The 19805-nt window shown below is 35.6% G+C and overlaps 2 protein-coding genes and 1 long non-coding RNA gene across 5 annotated transcripts in view; all 3 read right to left on the bottom strand.

The window, feature by feature from the left end:
- Positions 1–959: 959 nt before the first annotated feature.
- Positions 960–5764, bottom strand: LOC102232149 (homeobox protein engrailed-1-like). 3 transcript variants are annotated; one of them, XM_023336564.1, is made up of 3 exons: positions 4266–5764; positions 3504–4030; positions 960–1964 (listed from the first exon to the last, which is right to left on the bottom strand). In XM_023336564.1, exons 2-3 carry the CDS (start codon positions 4000–4002, stop codon positions 1642–1644), a joined length of 822 nt encoding a protein of 273 aa, XP_023192332.1. In that variant the 5' UTR covers positions 4003–4030; positions 4266–5764; the 3' UTR covers positions 960–1641. The 3 variants fall into 3 exon arrangements, with proteins under 3 accessions (XP_023192332.1, XP_005813565.2, XP_023192333.1); XM_005813508.2 differs by having other exon boundaries at positions 960–1961; XM_023336565.1 differs by lacking the exon at positions 4266–5764 and having other exon boundaries at positions 3504–4039.
- A 2485-nt stretch (positions 5765–8249) lies between these two features.
- Positions 8250–10252, bottom strand: LOC111609207. The gene is made up of 3 exons (XR_002752983.1): positions 10076–10252; positions 9088–9239; positions 8250–8996 (listed from the first exon to the last, which is right to left on the bottom strand). It is a non-coding gene; the product is annotated as an uncharacterized LOC111609207 (long non-coding RNA).
- A 221-nt stretch (positions 10253–10473) lies between these two features.
- c7h2orf76 (chromosome 7 C2orf76 homolog) overlaps positions 10474–19805 on the bottom strand; it is a 61005-nt gene continuing 51673 nt past the window's right edge. The window contains exons 6-9 of the mRNA XM_023336283.1: positions 12891–12965; positions 11331–11537; positions 10957–11125; positions 10474–10815 (exon numbers count right to left, since the gene is read on the bottom strand). Of these exons, the coding sequence (XP_023192051.1) occupies positions 11528–11537; positions 12891–12965 (85 nt within the window). The 3' untranslated portion in view covers positions 10474–10815; positions 10957–11125; positions 11331–11527. The remainder of the gene's footprint in view (positions 10816–10956; positions 11126–11330; positions 11538–12890; positions 12966–19805) is intronic.

Below are 19805 nucleotides of genomic sequence, written 5' to 3'. Positions count from 1 at the left end.
CCCTGAATAATTTTTATATTTTAGTTTTATATTTTAGTTTTTACATCAGTGTTGATCACCAGCCGTTGAGTTTCTGTAACGTAAAAAGAAAAACCCACATCTCGGTTCCCTCAGGCCATCGGATCAGTTCCACATTAAACCTTTTTCTTTGGTTTAACTGACAGGATGTCGAATAATAAAAAAGATTTTTTTTACTTTTTGTCACGCGGTCTACTATGGAAAAGTTGCTCTATGTTCAAATCAATACTTGATTGCATTAAAACAAGTATTTTTTAGATGTTCAAAACAAAATGTTTTCAATTTTAAATGAAAGACTTTCAAGCATTAATCTCATTAATTAATTAATTAGATATCAATGGTATTTTGCAGCTGCTTGTAGCCAACAAAAAATACGTAACAAGAATAACAGAGATAGATAAATACGGGAACAATCGATTTGATGACATTCAGTTAGGTGAGAAAAGCTTTTCTTTTCTTTTCTTTTCCGGGCAGAAAAGCCAGAGATCGGCCTGAACTTGCAGCATATTTGTGTTCCAGGCTTGAATTTGGATGACTGTTGATGAAATGGCTGAATGTAACACGAGACAATTTCATGCTCTGCAAAGCTTCAACATCTCTGACAGCGGCGAGTTCCACGGTGTGAGTTCACCTCTGTACCAAGAATCCCGCAGTTCCACTCAGCAGGACCGATGATCCGAGACCCCACGCTGCCTGCCACTAAAGGGACAGCAGCATTTCAGTTTCATCCGCTGGGGTTATTGGGGTCAATGTGGGAATATTTGATGGGGTAGAAAAGAGTTTATTTTGAAAGGTGCAGCCTGAGATCGTTCCCTCTGCCTCCTGACTCTCTTCTCTCTCAGTACCAGTCTTACTGATCCGAACTTCCACTTAAACTGAATACACAAAATAGTTTATAGCAATAACCGTCGCTTATCTTGTAACATAACGTTTTTAAACAAAATATTAAAAATATTTAATTACAAACCGTATAAACATGACATTTTCTACATTTTTTATTTAATTCGTAATATTTGTGCTTACGAACAACATTTACGGAACATTTGACCGTATTTATCGAGACTCTTGCTGCCCTACAAAAACTGAAATGTCTCGTAGCATTGAAGAGCAACACAACTCAGGACTAATGACGTTCTTTTAGCTTATTTATTCAGCAGTTCATCGTTGCATTTACACTTGGAAGAAATTTGTTGGGCTAATCAGAACTTTACGTTTTTTCATTTACCAACAATCAGAACTGTGTGGCGAAGCGCAGCAGACAAACTTCACATCTGGAGACCCGCGGCTCCTAGCTGAAGGAATGTGAGTCTAAATTTTCCAAACATCCTCTGTTGTTGCTCCGTGGTGGACAATTTGAGGAGCAGTAGTAGTACTAGTGGTAGTACTAGCAGTAGTACTAGTGGTCGTATTATTGTCCTGGTTTCGGCAGAACCTGAAGTTGAATATCCAACTTTGATTGATCGTTCAGCTTTCCGTTGAAAATCTTTGGTAGTCTTTTGTTTCCTCTTTATCGGTCCAGTTGAGAAAAGTAACTGAACTGGACGAGTAGCTGGTTTCACTCTGCAGCCAACACTTGGACCCTCCCACCGACCCGGGATGCGGTGTTCGGGTCCAGCTCAGCTCTCAGTCGCTGTCCTCTTTGTCCTGCTGTGTAGTTGTGGTTGAATGGTTGTAGAGTCCCTGGGCCATCAGCTGCAGCGCCAACCCGTTCTTAAAGCCACTGGCCTTTTTAATCTTGGCCCTTTTGTTCTGAAACCAGATTTTGATCTGAGACTCGTTGATGTTCAGCTCCCGGGCCAAAGACAGCCGCCGCTGCTCCGTGATGTAGCGGCTCACCTGGAACTCGGTCTTCAGCCTCTGGAGCTGCTCTGCAGTGAAGGCCGTGCGCGGCCGCTTGTCTTCTTTGCAGCTTTTACATTTTTTCAATTTCCGCGTCCTTGGGCCTGCAGTAAGAGCAAGTGACAGCAAAGCGAAAATATGAATATACAGCGCATCCAAATCACATAAGAATCAGAGAAAATACCTTTTTGCACCTTCTGCGTTCAATAGGTTTTTCAGTTTCAGCATTGAACGCACCTCTGAACTGAACCCATTCAGAACTGAACAGAACTGAACCGCATTAGAAACCCGAAGCGGATCGGAGCTAAAACTATAGAGGCCTTGGACTAAACATGGTTCTGTCTCGAGTTCAAAGGTCACACATATGATGGTGGAACAAAACAAAACAAACTCATTCATCTCTTTAAATGTTATAAAACGGGTTTAAATAGATGCCGCTCATTCTATAATTAATCTCTAACTTACTGGATGAAATAATCACACTATTATTATTATTATTATTATTATTATTATTATTATTATTATTATTATTATTGAATTTAGTGATTCATCTGAAAGGTGTGTCCTAAGACCAGCGGCATAAAAAAGCAATTCATTTAGATTTTTATGGTTGCAAAACTCAGGGAAGAAATATGTCCACTGAGTCATTTCTACCCGTTTGACCATTTAAACTTTAGCTGTCAGTCGCACTAGGCTTTTTTCTTTTTTGCTTTATTTTAGTCGTTGTTACTCGTTTTCACATCTGACCCAAGATTAGCAACACTGAGGGAAACACGCAAGAAAAGCAGGCAGTGAGTCAGAAACAGCATCGACACCTGAGTCACGAACCACACTGAGAAAAACCCTCTGCACGTATACACGGCATTATTATTATTATTATTATTATTATTATTATTATTATTATTATTATTATTATTATTATTATTATTATTACATTTAAGGGTCAAATTAGGTGAAGTTCAGTTAATAAATTTAACCGAACACGATCATGAATCCATTCCATGTTTTCTAAATTGGAAGTTGTTGAAAGCTGATTTATTCACTTTGTGTCTGTTCCTAACGAATAAAATAAAATTAAAATAAGATGACATTACACATCTTAATGTGTAATGTCATCTTATGACAAACAAACGCTGACAAACAAAATCCGTTTGTCAGCGGAATCGCTGACAAACGGATTTTTAAAACACAATATAACACTTGGACAAAAACAAACAGAAGATTCAGGTTTGACGAAAAGCTGTTTTAAAGAACATTTACTGTAATTAAAGTGTTACTTTGTAGCTTGTTTTTCGTCTTAATTTATTTTATTTTATTTAAGTCTCTTCCAAATTCTAACTGAGCTGTAATTTTAGAGTATAAATAAGCAAAAATAGTTTATTTTAGAATATAATAAAAAATATATTTTTGTTTTATGGACACAAAGGTAAAATAAAATGGAACTGTGTGAAGCAGGGTTATTGTAAAGTTGGATCTTTCAGGGAAAATGTATATTAAAAAATCTAATGTATTTTTTGGAAAGTCTGTGCGAATGGATATGGTTTGTTTGATCAAAATTAAATATCTATAATCGATATCCTGTTGTAACATATTTTACATCAATGAACCCGTTCGGCTTGAATCTGTTTGTGAATCCATCGTCTTACCAGAAGAAGGCCTGTCAGAGTACCGGGTACAGTAGACCCAAGCGGGCCAGAGCAGGGCCTGGCCCTCCGGTGCGGGGGTCCCGGTCCCGGTTCCGGTCCCGTTCATCACCACCAGCGAGGAGGCAGAATGTTCCTCGTCCTTCTCCTCGTATTTTAACCCTTCGCTGGTCTCGTCAGAGCCCGCGGTGGCTGTCAGTCTCTCGCTGCTGCACTTCGTGGTACTGGCCCCAGAAACGGTGCTGTCGCTGCTGCAGCTGGAGTCCAGGCCCGGTGTCCTGGAAAACGGTCTACCAAGAACCGGGTGAAGCCGCTCCAGACCAGAGCTCTGTGCCTTCTCTCTCGGACTCAGATCGAATTCCCTCTTGCATCCGAAATCCGGCCGTAAAATGTTGTCAATGAAGAAGTTTGTTGTTCTGTGGTTCTGTGGGCCGGCCTGCAGAGGGGAACCGCTTTCTCCCTCGCTGCTGTCCGGGCTGTTTAGGTCCCGCTGTTCTTCCATCAATGCCTCTGATGAAAGTGTGTTCTTCCTACACTTATAAAAATACATCTGTGTCCAAATATGTCAACAGAGAGAATTACAACATGATATTTATATTTTTGTTTAAAGACATGGTGAAAACGTGGATATTCAACCTGCCTAAAAGACGTCCAGCGCGCGTCAGTGACCCAAAGATTGACTGTGCTTGCTACGCACAGCTCTGACACACTGACGGATTTTCACCATTCTTTTCTTAAGTCTGCACGGCAGATCTCCACACTCACCATCCGCCAGTGCATCGCCAACATCCAGGACGGCCAATCACTGCTCGTGACACTCTCAAACCCAGAATGACGATGTCCAATTAGGCCAAGCGTCTCTGATCCAAAAGTAAAAGAGAAGAAGCACCTCCTTCAGATCAGAGGGAAGCAAAGCAGAGCAACAGAGCAACAGAGTCTGCAGCCACTAGCTCCAGAAAAAACCCTCACTTATATATATATAAGTATAAGTATATATATAAGTGAGGTTTTTTGTACATATTTTACAGTGAGTGTTATTTTTGGAGGTGATGTTTAAAAGTCTTATCAGTTATTGTTAACAGTTTTTTTTCTTGACAGCATTTTTTTATTTTGCATTGTGAATATAGTTGATCTTTTTTTACTAAATTAATATTTAAGTAGGCATGACACGTCCTAGGGTGAGTTTTGGTAGAGGAACAACGTAATCCACAACATCACCGCCTCGCCTAAGTTATTTGGTTTCTCCAGGTTATAGCAGGGAAATTCCTAGTAACATTCATGAGGGTGGGGCTGATCTGTTTGTTGATCACAGCGTTCAAACTCCTCAGACCTCTTCCCCTGTAGAAAGATAGAAAATTCAGTCACAGAAAGGTTACAGGCAGATAAACTAACCAGTGCAGAGAATACAATGTGCACTAAATTTGTGGCACTGCAATAGACCTCACACAACTCACCATGGTGATGCCAAAAAAAAAACTATTTTAAGTTACTGACAAATGCTCTGTTCTTGAATGGGTCAAGCTGATGTCAATGTATTTGAAAAAGAAGAATGTTAATATTACAGATCAGCCTGGTGAGGAAGAGCCAGAGCTGTAGTGAAAATAGACATATGCAGCTCAGTGTTGAAAAGCAGCCTGAAGCAATTTATGCTATTCTCAAACAACACTTCAGTGACATCACATACTCATGCACTGACTTAGAAGTCCCAGTCTACTGGGAAGTGTGCAGTAGACTGCACACTTCCCAGAGCTAAACGTCTACCGTTTCTTTGTTGTTTTTCTTTCTTTTTTTTTTTAATCTAAAGGATTATATTTGTCAGTGAAACTGTTTCTGAATGTTTTCCTGAGTCTAATCCAAGTTCAGTGCTTGCACATGTTATTCATTCTGATTGTGGTTGGAGCTGTCCTGTTCGGATCCTGACCACTGTTCCCTCCTATGAAGCAACAAAAGCACCTCTACCAAGGTGTTTCCTATGTCACCAGGCTGGGCACATGAAACATCCATGTCCTGACATATTGTCCTCAGTGAGTCGGTCTGCTACTATCCCTCCTCCCTATCAGGAAAACTAGAAGGCCACATTTTGAGGTCAAATTTTGCTCAGCGCTTTGACCCCTTCAAAGCTCTGTGTGAAAGCAAGTCTGACCGACAGAATTCCTGGACCAAACCAGCAGCTGAATGGACCTTTTGTCCTGTTTTATCTATTTCCCATTTCAGATGTCTGTTTTAGTGTTTTTGATTATAACTGTTTCATAATTTAACATCAACCTGTTAAAAGGAAATAAATTAATTTGTTTTCTTACTTTTTTAAATCACCATCATCCCATTTATATTAGAAATAAATTGATTGATTAGATATGACCCTTTTTCCCTCAAAGAACTATAGAATATTTTTTGGTTCTACAAGTCTAAACAAAAAGACTGGATAAATGAAATGATCATTTTTCACTGATAAATGAAATGATGGCCATGAGGAATAACAGTATAAGAAATGAAACCGGTTTCACCTGTTTGGTCTTCGTGCCAAGTCACATATTCAGAGATGGTCCTGAGTGCCACATGCCATGAATGGGCAACTTGTTCTCCCACCATGTTCAGGGCACAACTGAGGCAACACAGAACATGTGTCCAAGAAATAATTGCTTGTCTATAGGCTCTATTCTCCTAATGAAACATCCACTATCAGAGGACATTTTTCTCTGTTATGTCCAACACTGGGCTGGGATTTACGGCGCTCCTTTCACAAAGAAGAAACATGCAGTAAGATTTAGGTAGATACTATTGGTGAACTTTTTCATTGTCACTTGGCAAAATAATAAAATTAGTCCAGTTTCATAATTTATTTTCTATCAAAAGTGAAATTACAAGAAAGCTTAAAAACAAGTAGAATATTTAAATACAGAAAATTTTATTCATCAGTTTCGGAAACTTTGAGAAGCTAAACTCACCTTCGTAGACACACAGTGTAGCAGAGATTCACAATGAACACTTGGCAACTTCAAACTACAGTAACTATGAGAATAAAGCTGGAAAAGAGAGACACCTGCTGGCTGAACGAGAGGAGTGCATTTTTTTATGGCTGTCAGTTTTTTTCTAATTAGCCTAAACAGTAATAAGAAAAGTAAATGTTCATTGTTATTAATTTCTATATTATTTTTCACTGATCTTAAAGAACTTCTCAAATCATGCAATTTCTTAAAAAAGGGTTGAAATACTTTTTACACAATTTTTTTATAATATACTTTCATTTTTTATTTATAATTGCTTTTCTCTCCCTCTGATTCCAGGAAAAATCAGAGGGAAAAAAAAGCAATCATGAAAGCATGATTACCACACAGATGGGATTCATAAATCATGCACAGAGCAAGAAGGATAATAAGTTCAAAATGAAGCTGACTGGAAAAGCCCCATTGTGTCTTTTACTGACAAGAATGAACTTCTGCTGCAGATCAGTACTGCTTTGATTAGCTGATTGTAGTTTGATTTATCATTTTTTCAATATCAACAATACTTACCTAAACTTTTAGGCATTCACACTTGACAAATGAACTTCTCTTTCTCATAGCACTGAGGAAAACTGGGCCAAGATAGAGCAGAACCTCGCAAAGAATGAGACTGTTGACTATTTTCTCCTTTCTACCCGTTCTTTAATTCCTCTTCTTTTAACTTAAGACAAAGATTAAAATTATGGTTTAGATTTTTAATAAGCAATCAAAAAGGCTCCTGAGAATTAAATAGACCTTTAAATCTGCAAATGTGGCATAATTTAGTGACTTTACTTAGCAAATTAGGCTTGCTTTATTTAGTTTAAGACACAAATGACTGGACAAGATTTTATTTCTTCTGATCTTTCCTAATGAGTTAAATTTCCAATGTTTATTTTCTGTCAAAAAATAGAAAACATGCATTTCCTAGTACAGCTTTTTGAAACAAATGGGAGGTTTAAGAATTCACCAATAAAATTAAACATGTTTTATTGATAAGTCAAGGCTGTGTTAACTTTGATAGCAAGTAAAATTAGTTGTTATAGAGATGAAAGTCATTCACAAATACCTATTGTTATTATATTTCTCATCAGCTGCTGTTTCCCAATGAAAATCATTGATGAACTTCATTAATGCATGTAAATGTTTTGGACAATACTATATAATTTGGATTCCCCAAATGCAGAAATATTACAGAATTTAACTGTCTTAGAATATTTCTGTAAATGACATTTACTTTTTGACTTAAATGTTCTGAGCAGTCAGGGATCTACAGTACATTCAAATATTTTTAACACAAATTGGCTGGAAACCGTCGGTACTTCAAGAGGCTTCGTGAGGACATATGCACATTTCAATCAGAGAAAAACAGCGACTAAAAAGTTTTATTGACATAAATGAATTAATGTTCTTCACCCTGGTGAGAAATAAATATAGGCTACTAAGTATGTTAAATTTTAACATACATACATAGCATACTTTAAGTCAGATTAATCATGAGTATACTTCAAGTTCACTTAGAATTAGTTAACTTAAAGTGTGACATTTTGGAACAACTAATTTTGGGCTTAGTGTATTTTAGTAGTATTTAAATTGTACTAAAGCACAATTTAAAGTGTACTAAGTGTACTTCAACAAACGTTTTTGGACAACTTAAGTTAAACTTAGTGTACTTTAAGTGTATTGCTTTTTATGTAATATAAACATGCATGTTTAGTATATTTTGAGTGTACTATTTTTGTTATTCAATTACATTTAAAATATACTTAGAATGTATTTTAAGTATATCGGCATTACATATTTTATGCATTAGTAATGTGATTACAGTATGCTACAATTACACTTTTGTTTTATTATAATTGCTGATGAAGTACACTTTTTAGTTACTTAATGTATTTTATTATTCTGCTTTGCCACTTTGTACATTACATGCTTCATACACACTGCAGCACTGCAAACACATCAGGATCAATTACAACACACTTTACAGGTGAAACTAATTACATTGTGCTTTCAATATATTACCATTTTGGTCACACTTTGTTTGATGAGGTGTGCATAGGTCTGACATAACACTGTCATCCAACTTTTAAAGCAACTTCTCATTAGAAGTGTCATTATTTACCGAATAACACTTCATAACACCTATTAGTATGTTCCTCACAGGTGTTATGTTTATGACAGTATCATGTCAGTCTTATGCACACCCTGTCAAATAAAGTCTTCCTCACATTTTTCAAGAATACATTGCCAATATGCTATCACAGAATTGTACAAATTGTCAATACATTTAAAGTTTACAGACAACATGCTTATGAAAATCAGCACAATAAAACAATAGATACACTTTAGAGGAAATGTGAAATATATTTCACCAAGGATAGAGTATTATTTTAATACAATGTCACAGTATTCCAGTATTATTCCAGACAAACTGACATTTCTCCGTCCTAAGAACAGTGAGGATCAACAACAGAAAATTCCTATTCACTGGACCACTGCGCTTTACAGAAACCTACGAAAAAGAACAGTAGAGCAGTTAAACAGAGAAAGTTCTTGTATTTTAAAGAGTACAGAAAAACGGCAAAGAAAAAAGTAAGACTTACAATTTTAAGACGTTGTGGATTCGCTTATGTATGTGACATCCTCAGAACTGGTTGGTGATCTGGTGGAGCCAGAGCCTCTTCTGAGACAGGAAAGTCTTTAGGCTTTCTAGTTCTTGTTCACCGACTTCCTCTTTCATCTTTATTTATTTAAACTGCAAAAATATGTTGAAGATAAAAACAATGATGAACGAGTTATAACAGCCACACAATATCAAAGTGTCTTTGGCATACTAAGTTTAATTAAAACCAGGTAAAGTTTATGAAGAAAACTATATCAAGTTGCAACAAACAGCCTCCATGCTGTTATAACATGAAGTGGAATGATTGTTATAATAACTATTTTTTAAAAATCACAATAAAACTGATAAAATATTTCTGAAACCAACGTAAATTTGTTTATATACACTGTAAAAAAAATTCTGTTGTTTTTACAAAAACAAACTGGCAGCTGTGGTTGCCAGAATAATTCTGTAGAAAACACAGTGAACATGTAAACTGTTTTACTGACCAAACAGTAATTACAACAGTGTTAAATTGTGAAATGAACAGATTTTCACATAGTTTTGCACAAATTTTACTGTGATTTGAAAAGTGTTATTTTTGTAATAAAACAGTTTTATCAAGTAATTTTAACCAACTTTTTCTGATGAATTATCATAATAATGCTGTTATTTTACACTTTTTTCCAGTAAGATTTACCCAGTTTTTGTTTGTTGTACAAAAAAACTTCATTTAGTCCTACTGATAAAATACCTTTAAATAACAGATTAAAACTGTTAAAATGTCAATTTAAAACATTTTATTAATACTTTCTGAAAAACAGAAATTTGCTCTAAATTTTTTTCTTTTTACTAATAATTATATTTTTAAATATCTATAAGCATCAAATTTCAACAAACATTTCCCACTTAAAGGAAACTTTAAAACACAAGGAAGCCCAATATAAATTGTATCTATGATAATCTTAAAAAAATAAACATATACTTACATGCCTTTGAAATATTTATTTTCAATGAAGTTCTCATTTGTCTTTTCTGAACATCATGAAGCACATGAAGCAAATGCACCTGCTGAATAGATATAAATTTCTTCAACCTTTTTAACTTTATCAGAAACAGTATGAGAACCAACTTTCACCCCATTTTTTTTGGAGGGGGGGCTTGAAGATTATAACATACAATAAATTTCTATTACCAGTATACATTTTAATAATAATGTTTGTTTGCTTCAAAAGTTTTTCTTTTTTAGAAACAATTCTATTTTCAAATATCTATAAACATCAAATTTCAACAAACATTTACCAGTTAAATGCAAATTTAAAACACAAGGAAGCCCAATATAAACTGTATCTATAATGATAATTCACATTTTTTTTTAGAAACAAATAAACATTTTAATTGAAAACATATTTTCAACGAAATTCTCATTTGTCCTTTCTGACATTGAGCAAAATTCAGCCACTGAACAAATATAAATATGTCTTTTCAACTTTTTTAACTTCAGCAGACACGGTGTGAGATGCAACATATATTTACAAATCTATTCACCTCTGTTAAGATTAAACACTGTCTTGATAACTCACTGACTTTAGTCCTTTCTCAAACATCACGCCACTCATGATCCGAAAGTTCCTGGATCAAGTTGAGTACACGGGGGTTCACACGCAGTCTGGGTTTATGGGTTTCTTCCACCTTACTGCCCTTGTCTGGGTTGATTGAGAAGAAACACCTTAAGATAAAGAGGACAAACAGAAAACTACATCAAAATGTGCTTCACAAAGAAATAAACATTTTTATTCAAGATATAAAAGTTGTCAAAAGTCAAATTTAACTCCCTACAATTAAAAAAAACAAAAAAAACAACTCATACCTCTGCAGAAACTCCAGTGTAGACGCCAGCCCCGATGGATAATGTATGTTAAAACAATATTAGCTCCCAAACATCATGCAGAGGGCAGAAATAAAACAGGAGATGTTGTTGTTTCCAATCTGTTGATCCACACTCAGCATGAATCGTTTAGCATGGAAGCAGGATTGACCTAAGGAGAAAGAACAAACAAATTTAGACTCCTGATACAACAAAACAATGACATTTATATGAAAAATAACAAATTAAGTAAAAAGTACAAAAAGCATAAGAAAATAATTGAAAAAAAAACAAAAAAAAAACAAATAAGTTATCAGAACTGAATATGAATATCAGTGTTTAACGGTTGATTTTTGCTTTTCTACAATTTTACTTACATCTGAATTTCCAAGCAGCAAGTGCCTTTCTGGCTTGAATTGGTCTTAATGCTGACAGCAAGTCTTCCTCAACAATGAACTGGAAGTCATCATATGTTTCTACTCCAATTGACTGTAAAGTCTCCTGGAGAATGTCTTTTGAAGTCTCTGCAAGATCGGGCAACACTTCACTGATAGCGCTGCGTAAAAATGTTTGCTCAGCCATTTCTGGAATAAAATCAGACAAAATAATGGTAAAAAAAACAAGATCACCGTAATATAACATGTATTCAACTATGTACAAATTAAAGAGACTCATACTTAGTGTCAAACAAAATATCGTGCCTGATTCACACTTTTTAGTCATGTACATCCTTAAATTTTTAGTCAAACTTCTTTCCCTGTTTTTTCTTTATTATTTTTGTACACATCAACATATCTGTTTTAAGTGGACTTTCCATCATGGTATATAAAGACATTTTTATTTTGAAAACACACTGTGTTTCAGAGGAACAACTTGTTGTCCATTTACCTGATAAGAGGTCAAAGGGTAAAAGTCAACCAAGTCATTTATGTTAATACACAAAGTGCTTGAAGTCTGTTTTGTCACTGAATACAGATGGTAATCAGGATGATAGACAGCTGTTTGTACATCCATAACACAATACACATCAGTTTCATTTTGAATCAGAATTAAAACCAACACTCCAAACTCCATATACTCATCATTCTTTGAAACCAAGAAATGCCCCTTTTTATACACTGTTCCCTTATATTGTATCTCTGTGGAAATACTTGTGTCTTTTCAGAAAATCCCAGGTATTTTACTGCATGTTTTATTTCATCACTGTAGAGGCTTGAGTAAAAAACACAACTGTCCTTGACCAGCAGCAGCTGATTGCATCTAGGGCCAGCTGAGATGTAAGCCTGAAACATCTGGTGTCTTTCTGATAGTGTCAAGCATATGTTTTTAAAATTTTTTAAATGCCTTGCACATCTTTTAAAGAAGACATGTTTACTCTCAAAACGCATTGTCCACAACCTAATCAAAGGTCCAAATTTCAAAATTAGGGCTGGATAGTGCCGCAAGAAATGATGTTTTGGTTTAAGTGAAGTTTCAGGAAATAAAGATTTTCTTGATTCCAAATATTCTTGGATTATTATTTCGAGAAAGGCAACCTGTGGCAAAGAAATCTTTTGTGCACAAATCAAATCCACAATGTCTTTGAGCTGAAGAGTTATCTGCCAAACATCATCTTGTGGATTTTGTATCTTGTCACCAATAATCACTGGCAACAATCTCAGCAAGTTCCAGTTTTGAACAGCTTGACCTGAAAGCCTGATTGCCTCAGAGTTGACAGGGCATGGCTTTGTGAGAGCATCTGATCCTTTGTACTTGAATTGCTTGATTCTACGGTTGAACTGGGAATATGTAAACCATTTCTTTGTTTTAACGAAATATTTCAAGTATAGTGCAAGATCATAGGATACGACACCCTCAAATAAGTCATGGCCTAAGCAAGGTGGAAGACCAGGTTGGCAAACATGAAAAGACTTTAGTGAGTTGAAGTCAGAGTTTACCTTGACACCTTTGATGTCTTGATTGCTTCCAATCTCTCGATGATGGACAGCCAAGTTGTAAGCTTCAGGGGTTCGCTGTGGACCACAAGCATTTGGATCATTAAGAAAGTATTTTCTTGTGATTTCACAGTACCTACAAAAGTACTGAGAAGTACTAAAGTTTTCAGTAAACCCACCAATGATGTGTGATCCTAAATTGTCACCAGCAATACAGAACAGTGCCCCTTTGACTGTTTCTTCACCTGCAATAATGCCATGTTCCTCTAAATCTCTCAAATCCATGAGAAGTTCAGAGCAAACCTTTGCAGTTCCAAACTGTTTTAAATCGTTCTCGGAACACAATGAAACTAGAGACATGTGATCAGTGCTTGACCGCACATGAGCAGGTAAGTTAGCCACAGATAGATAAATAGCGACAACTTTGTGTTTCTTCTTTGCTGAACCAAGGGGGTTAACAATTTCAAAGGAATCTTGGTAGAGAATAAGCTTCAGGCACCCAGGATTTTCAATGAAGAACTGGTTGCACTTGAAGTTTTGGCCATCACTTAAAACATCCGGGTGTGAGTCATTGGACTGTTCCAACACTGAATTCTTCCATAAATCTGATTCTAAAAGTGCACTTAGTGTCTGTTTAATGGGTATGTAGTAAGAAAATCTCTGGGTCATGTTTTCATCACTTCCTAAAGATATTTGCTTTGGTTCTGTGTATTTTAACATTTTTTTAAAGTCTGAGTTCTTGAATATGTCAGTGGCCCATGATGACAAACAGAAAATAAATCTGAATCTCTTACACAATCACAGATTTTAGCAACAGCATCATCTGCAAGACACATGTCATCTTTTAAAAGTGACTTTACTTTAGTCAAAGTGTAGTCCATTCCCAGCTCATGCACATTTTGCATCTCTTCAACGATGTTCTGTATTGTGGAAGTTGGAAGATGCAGCTGTCCTTGAAGTTTCAGGTAGAAAAGACACAAGTTTCTGAGATAATCCTTGTTGAAATTTGGAGATAATTCGTGACTTTCATTAGTCAGAGCATCATTAAAGCTCTCAGAAGGCCCATCGTTTTCTGACAGACTAACGATCTTACTTGTAGTTTCCTTGTACAAAACATCAATGTTATCCACAGAAAAATCTCTATGCTTACGGGACATATGAGCTGTGAATGATGATTTGACGTTGAAAACTTTTTTGCAGGCTTTTACTGGACATGCTACAGGCCGCCCCTCCATTATATGCTCCTTTAAATGAGCAACGACTTCTTTCACAGTTTGGCTTCGGTGCCCACACAATGAAATGGTGCATTTCAATTTAGCAACAATGGCTTTGGCTGATTCGGGTTGTGAAGCCACGTTGTGTACTCGGTAAAAATGAGTTTTAAACGCTGCATATGTACAAAATGTCCGCTTACATTCTGTGCTGAGGCATTTGAATACACAACTGGGCTCGTTTCTGTGCACTCTGCAATGCAACACATAGCCCCTCAATGATTCTAGTTAGGCCTGTCACGATAGCAAATTTTGCTGAGCGATTAATTGTCTCAAAAAATTATTGCGATAAACAATAATATTGTCTGAAGACCTTTTTACACTGATTTAATGGAAATGACGTAATAATGCATGTGATTTCCTGCCAAAGATAGATACACTTTATTTTCAAAAGAATATTTAACACTGGAACTGATAAACAAAATAAACAAAACAACCAAAAACAAAATGGATTCTCAGTCTCCATTAACAAAAAATGTACTTGATAAAAACTAAACAACATAAAGCCAAAGTGGAAATAAATACTGCATTCAACCAAAAGAGTGCAGATTATGAAGTCTGTATATTATGTTGCCCTTCAGTAATAATTAGATTTAAATAGAGAAGACGGGCACATCAACTACCTGATGCAATAGTTCACACTACATGATTTTTGCTCCTATTTTTCCCCTTATGACAATCTTAGAACGTTGGTCTTTCTAAGATTGTGTGGTGTGTTACGGTAGATCGTCGTTGCCGCTCCGATCTAAATCAGAGGTTTTCCCCACTGGGACCTTAAGGCAGCCTGTTGAATGTGACAGGTAGCCAATCAGAAAGCGCGGATTCTCCTCAGTGTTTTCTGAGGGGAAATTACGTCGGGGAATCCCAAACAGCTGATACGGCGCAACCCGAAGTCCAGCCGACGTGGAAACAACATTAATGTTTATTCAACATGCAAAGAATATAGAAATGACAAGAGGAGGAGTTGGAGCGAAATTGCTACCGCAGTTGATAAACCCGGTAACTTTTCAGCTGTTCTTCGTTAACGTGACCTAAATAGGTTCTAATGATTTTCATTCAGTCAGGACTTTACGCTGACACTAGCCACATGCATTGCAGGTAGATTGTAGTAAAGCATTGATTAATGCCTGGTTTTAAAATTAGTTCACTGAACTTGCAGCCATTATTTTGTGCCCATTGTTGGACACCACATGGCAGGAACGAACCCGATCAAACCGTTATACCTAGGATTTCTGTCGGCTAATGTGTGGTCTGTCAGGTTTTGGAAATGGACCGACAATCGGCCGACAGCTCTAAGATCGTGTAGTGAGCGCTGGGCTTTACACTAAGGAAATGAGGAAGGGAGGGTCAGTGGAGAGCACCGGAGTTGAGCCTTTTTTCATCTTTCTGTCATTAACAGAAAGAGAAAAAGGCCGAAAGAGACGATAATGCCGATAATTGAAATGACGTCGATAGTTTTAATTTATCGTACGATTAATCGATTTATCGTTTGACAGGCCTAATTCTAGTGTTTTACAGCAAAACGTACATGTAATCATGTTTAAACAATTTCAACCTACCCAACAAGTTACACGTGTTGCAGGTGTAACAAAAAATGATTCGACTGTATATTGTTCAGAGAAGCAATATGACGCCTTAAAAACAAAATTTAATCTCCCCAGAAACACAAATTACCGTGCCTTTTACGTTTGAAGAAAATAAAGCTTAACTTACATTTGCTGAAAGCTGACAAGGTCCAAACAGAGTTCTTTTCTTTGTCAGGTTTGAGCACAATTCAGCTTCTTCTGAGATGAGAACCGTTGTACGAACTTGTTCAAAACAGCTTTCAGGCGCCAGGTAAGCGGACCAATTAGAGAGCAGAACAGACCGCGCTGTCCAGCGAATGGGAGAAGTTGAGCACAAAGCGGTGATCTCCGTCTTTCTTGCAGTAGCCAAACTTTGAGCTTATAATGGCAACGGTGAAGGTAAAAACTCCAGTGTTAGCAAAAATAAATAAATAAAAATAAAATACATGTATAAGCAAGTACATGACTTCCTTGTTGATTCAGGTGTTTCCTCCACGTTAGTCGTGAAATATGAAGAAATGATCCAATCAAAATTGACAAAGAATAAGTAAATGAATTAAAGAGGAAATGACAATCTAAAGAAGTGGGAAAACACAAGTGAATATAAATAGATAACTAGTAAACAAAATTGGAAGTAAACAATGTGGAATCATAATTATGTAATTCCACATTAATTTCCAAATCTATTAATTTATTCATTTATTTCATTGTCCATCCATCTTCCACTTATCTGGAGTTGGGGCAACAGCTTAAAGAGGGAAGCCCAAACTTACTTCTCCCTAGCAAAAAAAATGGTAAGCTAGCTTCCAATTCATTTGGATTTAATAATCACAGAATGTAAATGTTAGTTTTTCACTGCTGAAATGTAAAAATGTTGTGAAGGATACAACTTTTTCCATTAAACATACAAAATGTGTGTTTTCCACAACAAAATAGAGTATTATTTGCAATTTTCTATTTTAAAATTTACAATAATTTTCAGTTCTACATTATACAACATCATACTGTTAAATGAACAAAATATCATTGTGTTTTTCTTTACAAAATTTTTCTGTCATGATTTCACAGATTTTTACTGTTTATTTTACAGACTTTTTTACAGTGTATGTACTGCACTATTTATAATTAATCGGAGATAATTAGCATTTTGAAGCAAACTTACCACCAACTAGCAACACGTTAGCAGCCTTCGTCCCTTCGGGCTCCTTTGGTGACACATATTTCACTTCCATCCGGTTCTTGTCTAGTTGTGTTGTCGTCTAACTCGGAGTATGATGTCACCAGCTTGAATTTACCAAAACTACTTATCATCAAGGCCCTCTCTACTTTTAAGGCAATATTATGCGAGTAAAAATGACAAATTTGAACATTTCTTGGTTTATCAGGTTGTTGCTTCCTATAATAGACAAAATTTTCTTGCAGGTCTTTCAGTAACGTCTGTTTTTGTTTGAAGATGAATCACTCACACCAGAGCCTTTTTATCTGGAAAAATTTTAAAGTATATTTTACAAAAAATATACTTTTAGATAGTGTACAAAAAATACATTTTTAACAAGAGTACAAAAGTTTCTAAAAGTATATTTATTTCACATTTTTAATATAATCTTAGTAAGTATATTTACTTGATAACATACTAAAAATATATTTCGGAAAAATACGGTATACAGTATTTAAAATATGTTTAATGTAGGAGCTATTTCTCTATTTACAGTTAAATCTTAGAATTTAGATTATTTAGTTTATTTTTATTTGCTTATTTTCTGGTTGATTTAGAATTAGAATTTTTGTTCAAGTTTAGTTATTTAGAATAAGCTTTTTGGCTAGCAATTCACTTAATTAGTTACTTTCAGTTTGGGACGTGGATGTTTCACAGTATAAATAGGCAGGTTTAGGCAGCTCATTATGGAAGTGTGAGAGACGGAAGGTGGAAGAAGAAGTGAGAGAATGTACCAAACAAACGAAGGCAGTAGGATTTGATTTGGTGGATCGCATAAACTGTACATTGACTGTAGCAACATGGCTTCTACATCAGGAGGAAATAGTGGAAATGAGATGGAATGGATGATATCAAGATCAGCAAGAATGAAGAGAGCAATTAGGAAGAGACAAGAAAGGACGAGAAGTTGGTCGGAAGAAAGTGAGGCTAGAGCAGAAGTTAGCAAAAGGACAAAAACAAACCAACGGGCGAGTTCATGAGAACAGGATGACTTTAACATAGAAGTAGAATTCAAAGTAATGGTGGAATTCAAGCAAGATGGGGGATATATTCACCCAATAAAACTGACCAAAGCAATAGAGGAAGAAATAGGGAAAATTAAAACGGCTAGAATCATGAATAACAGAAGAGTGCTAATACATGCTTTCAGTGAATCTCAACAACAGAAGATAATCAAAATGAAAACCCTGATGGGGAAAGAATTAAAACATATATTCCAGGATCTTTAGCAAGGCTGAGAGGAGTAATTTAAGGAGTTCCACTTGAAATGACAATGGAGGATGTGAGAAAAGAAATCAAAGGAGGGAAAATGACAGATGCCACCAGGATTAAAAATAAAAGAGATGGAGAACTTAAAGACTCTATGGCAGTGATTCTACAATTTGAAAATATTATGCCAGAAAATGTCCAGCTGGGATACATAAATTACAGAGTTAGAGATTACATCCCGAAACTCCTGAGATGTTTTACTTTCCAAAGAATGGGACACATTGCAACGGAATGTAAAGGAAAAGTTAGGTGTGCAAGATGTGGAGGTCCACATGAATTTGGAAAATGTGATAAAGATGCTCAAATCAAATGTAACTGTGGAGGAGAACACAGAGCAGCATATGGTGGATGTAAAGTACAAAGGGAAGCCAGAGAAGCCCAAAGAATCAAAATAACAGAAAGAGTTTCATATGCTGAAGCTTTAAAAAGAGTAAGGAAAGATAGTGCAAGAGGAATGAGGTTGGGAGAAACAAGTCAAAGAAACACAGCTTGGAATACAAATCAAGGGCAGAATTATCAGAGACAAATCTTGGTACCAACAACAAATATGCAAAATGCATGTTTACATAAATGTAGAGTGGATGAAAATACAACGGTGGTGAAAAAAGAAAACTTTGTAGCATATATGTGCCATATTATTAATGTTGCAGTACAAATGAAGACGAAAAGTGATAAAATAAAAGCAATTGTAACATCAGCTGGAAGGTTTTTAGATATGAAAGAAATCCAAGCAGAACAGATTCATATCATTTTGAGTGAAACAACAGAAAATGTTCAGGATTAGGATCCAAGCTTTTCTAATGGTTCTACATATTCTTCAATGGAATGCCAGAAGTTTAATAGCCAATGGACAAGAATTTTAAAAGTTTGTTTATGAATTAGAAATAATGTGTTCAAGAAACATAGTTAAAACCTAACCTAGATTTTAAAATTCCTGGATAAAGCATAGAAAGAAAGGATAGACGTAATGTGCCACTTTAATTAAAGATGGAATAGCTTATAAGAAAAACCTAATGAATAAAGAATTAGAATGTGTTATTATAGAAATATTTTAATTTAAGAAAATATGGAAATATTAAAATGATTATAATCCATGTAAAAATATTGATAGTGAAATGTTTAAAGAAATAGCAGGGAAACTACATAGAAGAGAATTATGGTGTGGTGATTTTAATGCCCACAATAGTCTTTGGGGAAGCAGGAAGACAAATCATGATGGTAACATAGTTGAAGAAATAATGAGTGAAAGGTCATAAGTTTGTCTCAATAATGGAAAAGTTACAAGAGTAAATGTACAGTTTCATGTCTTGATATTACATTAATATCTGGTTATCTTGTTAGTTCATGTGAATGGGATGTTAACTGGGAGTCTACTTAGGGAGTGATCACTTACCAGTGAGTACAATAATTAATGACAATATAAACAGGCAAGATGATTTCATATTAACAAGATGGTGCTTCAATAAAACTAATTGGCATAAATTTAAAATAAATTGTGAGAAAACCAGTCATTTGGTTACATTAAAAGGCAACATTGAAGAATGTACAAGTCAAATAACAGACCATATTTAAATGCTGCAAATTCTTGCATATCAAA

The sequence above is a fragment of the Xiphophorus maculatus genome, chromosome 7 (assembly GCF_002775205.1).
Source record: "Xiphophorus maculatus strain JP 163 A chromosome 7, X_maculatus-5.0-male, whole genome shotgun sequence".
Taxonomy (NCBI): Eukaryota; Metazoa; Chordata; class Actinopteri; order Cyprinodontiformes; family Poeciliidae; genus Xiphophorus; species Xiphophorus maculatus.
The sequence above is the reverse complement of the archived record's forward strand: the minus strand, read 5'-3'. Positions and strand labels throughout refer to the sequence as shown.

Excerpts from the sequence above, each read along its gene's own strand:
- LOC102232149 (XM_023336564.1), bottom strand. The coding sequence starts at position 4,002 with ATGGAAGAACAGCGGGACCTAAACAGCCCGGACAGCAGCGAGGGAGAA. Across the intron at positions 1,965-3,503 it reads CTCTGACAGGCCTTCTTCTG|CAGGCCCAAGGACGCGGAAA; the intron begins GTAAGACGATGG and ends TTGCTCTTACTG.